Source organism: Notothenia coriiceps, unplaced genomic scaffold, assembly GCF_000735185.1.
Source record: "Notothenia coriiceps isolate Sejong01 unplaced genomic scaffold, NC01 NC01_scaffold00037246, whole genome shotgun sequence".
NCBI lineage: Eukaryota > Metazoa > Chordata > Actinopteri > Perciformes > Nototheniidae > Notothenia > Notothenia coriiceps.
This window is the reverse complement of record NW_011369947.1, coordinates 22900817-22904342: the sequence shown is the minus strand read 5'-3', so window position 1 is coordinate 22904342 and position 3526 is coordinate 22900817. Positions and strand designations below refer to the sequence as shown.

At 37.2% G+C, this 3526-nt stretch overlaps 1 protein-coding gene across 1 annotated transcript in view; it reads left to right on the top strand.

Annotated features, from left to right (window-relative positions):
- Positions 1–1543, top strand: part of LOC104966525 (ethanolamine-phosphate phospho-lyase-like) — a 10419-nt gene extending 8876 nt beyond the window's left edge. Inside the window, exons 3-5 of the mRNA XM_010795711.1 lie at positions 562–692; positions 800–870; positions 1022–1543. Coding sequence (XP_010794013.1) covers positions 562–692; positions 800–870; positions 1022–1123 — 304 coding nt within the window. The 3' untranslated portion in view covers positions 1124–1543. The remainder of the gene's footprint in view (positions 1–561; positions 693–799; positions 871–1021) is intronic.
- Positions 1544–3526: the final 1983 nt, after the last annotated feature.

Genomic DNA, 3526 nt, shown 5'->3' with positions numbered 1-3526 from the left:
AACCATATTAAAGGGTTTTGAATCCATCAATCTTAAAATAATGCCATAATTGGTGTTAGAATTTCTTAAATATATATTTCAGACGTTTTTTAAATAATAAAGAAGCATAAGTAATGCTCACATTAACCACAGGCTGACCTAGATGGCATACATTTGGTCATTCAAATAGTTTTATATAGTTTTAAATATAAGCTGTAGGAACCCTGAAAACAATGTATAACAACAAATAAAGACAATGGAGTCTTTAATTAAGCTGCATGAATAGTCAAACATAATAAAATGAGTTGCAATGTAGAGTTTAATGCAGTATAACTAGCTTATTAATCAACCCGTCTCTGCATTATGTTTAACTTACAAACAGACCATATCCCAAACACAAAGTTCCACCATAAGTTGTGACAGCTTAGGTACATTTTGAAAAACTCGTATCTCATGCTTATCAATTTATTGAGGGATAATACAACTGCATTCTGTGCACGCTTTTCCTGCTATGATTAGTTAGAAAGTCTGCTTAGTTTAAATGGATACAGAGTGAAGAATAATTCATATTTCCCCCCCCAGGCTGAAGGAACAGTACATCCTGCTCAGTGCCGACGGACCTCATCGCAACGTGCTCAAATTCAAGCCCCCCATGTGCTTCAGCGCGGAGGACGCTGACATGGTGGTGGAGAAAATCGACCAAATCCTCACCGGTATGTCACTGTGACTCCTCTGTGGTGTCGTCTCTCTGACCCCTGCATTATTTAGAAAGATCATGTTGTGTGTGAACAAGCTCTCAAACGTGTGTCTGTGTTTCCAGAGCTGGAAGAAGCACTGGGCATAAAGTTGCACAACACATCCAACGTGGAGAATGAAAGCATTAAAAGAAAGGTAAGTGCGTCTTATATATTGTATCCCCTCCCGAGCATGCTCAATAAACCCAAATGAAATAATATCACTTGCAGATAGAAGACAATCTACATTTTCTTGATTCTTCCAACCTCATTGATACCAATTCATGTCTTCGTGGTTTTATCTCAAGCTGCCGACCGATGAACACGGACACCAGTGTCACAGTGGGTTGGCTCACAACAGGGTGAGCACTCAAGGAGTTCCTCAACGCACCAAACGCCTCAGGACATGAAGCTGCCTCACTCAGGGCTTTACCTTTTATACAGTTAAAGCTGACAAAAAGGGGATACAACTAATTGCCTCATATATAACCTAATGACAAATGTTTTTACATGAATACTAATAATAATAATAAGCTGTATATTTATTCGTATAGTATCTTCTCAGGGTTTTTATTTTAATTCCGCCTAGGAATCGAGTCAGATTTTTCTTCAGCTAAAATTAACTTGTCCGTGATTTTCATATAATTATTATGTCAGTAAACAAAGTTATTATGTCAAGACCTTAGCATTTAATTCATTTTTTTTTTTTACAAATGATGAAAATGACTCACTGTATTTGACAGTGTGCAATATCTGTATGGACACATTTGGTGTTGCTCTATCTTTGTTGAATAAAGTCATGTGTGTATGTGATACCTTGTTGTTCATGGTTGGGAATCTCTGACCCGTAACCTCTGTCCAAGCAAACAAACATGGACGCTGTTTGACAAGTCTGCAATAATTGACCAATGTCCCACCAATGTCCCTGAGTTCCTCTAACAGACCGGAGAAAAATTCCCAAAAGTTTCTTACTTAGAAGTTGGAGAAGAGAGGCCCTCAGGGTGCCCAGAGAAAAATAAATGATATACTCAGAAATGAATCATTGAGACTCAAATTGACTTGAGGCAATGTTTTCGTGAATTGCAGCTTGACTTGACAAAATAAATGATTTGAGGCTCGATTTGAACCTGGAAGTAAAAGACTTGAGGCATGATACCTTGAAAGTCAGTGTTAATTGTACGTTTTCAGTTTACATGTCTGGATATAGTACGTCTATGTTTTTTTATGAAATAAGTTCTCCAAGGCTTCGGTTGCCGCTAGTAGGTCGTTTTTGTCCATTTTTTGATATTGTCCATTATTCATTTTTTTATTGACGAGTTGATCATTTTCATGTTAAGTGACCTAAAGTTAGGACCCCATCTCTGGTAAAAGTGGTACTTTTGTATTGTTCTTTCTGGAGAAACTTAGATGTATAGATCAGTCGATTAAACTAACACATTTGTCCGAGGTGGGAGAAGTACTCGTTTATAAATATTGATGCATTAAAGTGTTATCAAAGCTGGTCAAGGTGCAGCTAGTTTGAATGACTTTGTAAACTGCAGGGTAGCTTGTGAATTTACTCCAGGTGGAACTAAAGTCTGATTTAAGTGTTGATTATACAACTATAGGGATTAAATACAAGTAGTGGAGTAAAAGTACACCATTTACCTCTGAATTGTAGCAGAGGAAAAGTACAAAGTTAGCATAAAATAGAAATACTCAAGTACAAGTATATCAAAATGGTACTTAAGTACAGTACTTGAGATAATATACTTAGTTACTTCCCACCTCTGCTAATTGTTTGTTGACAAATATGTATGACTGTTCTTTGACTTAAGATTTCTGGGCTCTCTGGAGGTGTAGAATTGTCAGACAGGTGACCCACTCCACACATAATGTGTACTGCAGAGGAAGTGCCTTTAAGTAACCAAGCACAAGTGTCAAGCCAAAGCCAAAAATACCCAAAACATTTAATTGTATTTATAATTGTGTGTCTCTGAGTTTGACTTTTTTGTCACTAAAGGTTTGTACTTAAATTAGAAAAGATCAAATGAAAAAAATTCAAGAGTGCAAAGCAACAATTATGCAGTAGGCTGACAGTGAACCTGAAGAAACAGAGGTCATTGAGTTCACTAACAGCAGAATGAACTGCTCTGATGTCTGGCGGTGCAACACTTAAAGACTGCATTAGTTCCTGCTTTATAATTACCTGTAAATATTGTGTTGACCTATTTTATTTGACTTCCTGATTGCATATGGCATTGTTTTACCTTGTTTTGCCATATATTGTATCTGTGTAGCATTCAATGTAAAGTATTTGGCCTTGGTAAACCACAGCGGTGAACTGCATTTCCCATGTGCACACGCTCCATTCAATTTCATGAGAAGCTCCGGGTTTTCTTTTGGTCAAACATCTGGTTTAATGAGGCTCTAGTGACCACAATATTTTCTTTACTTTTCAATTCTTAAATTATACTTAAATGAAGCCCAGAAACAGAGAAAGCTAACATTTAATGGAACAGGAAAAGACAGGAATAATCAAACGCATTTATGTCATAAGGAATAATGAACATAAGTTATATTATTTGATATTGTCCACAGAGCTGTAAAATAAGATGAATTGTATTTCACAATGCAGGAGGTCAACCCTCCCTCTCTGAAAGGACAGGTTTAGGAGGTGCTACAAGTCAACAGATGGTGCTTTAGCAGACTCAGCATATTGCACTGTGTGAAATGGGGTGTGCTGCATGTGCTGCGGAGCCAAATAGTAACAGCTCTGCAGAACGTGACGTAGGCAGAGGTGGAATAAAGCATCTATACCTTACTGCAATAAA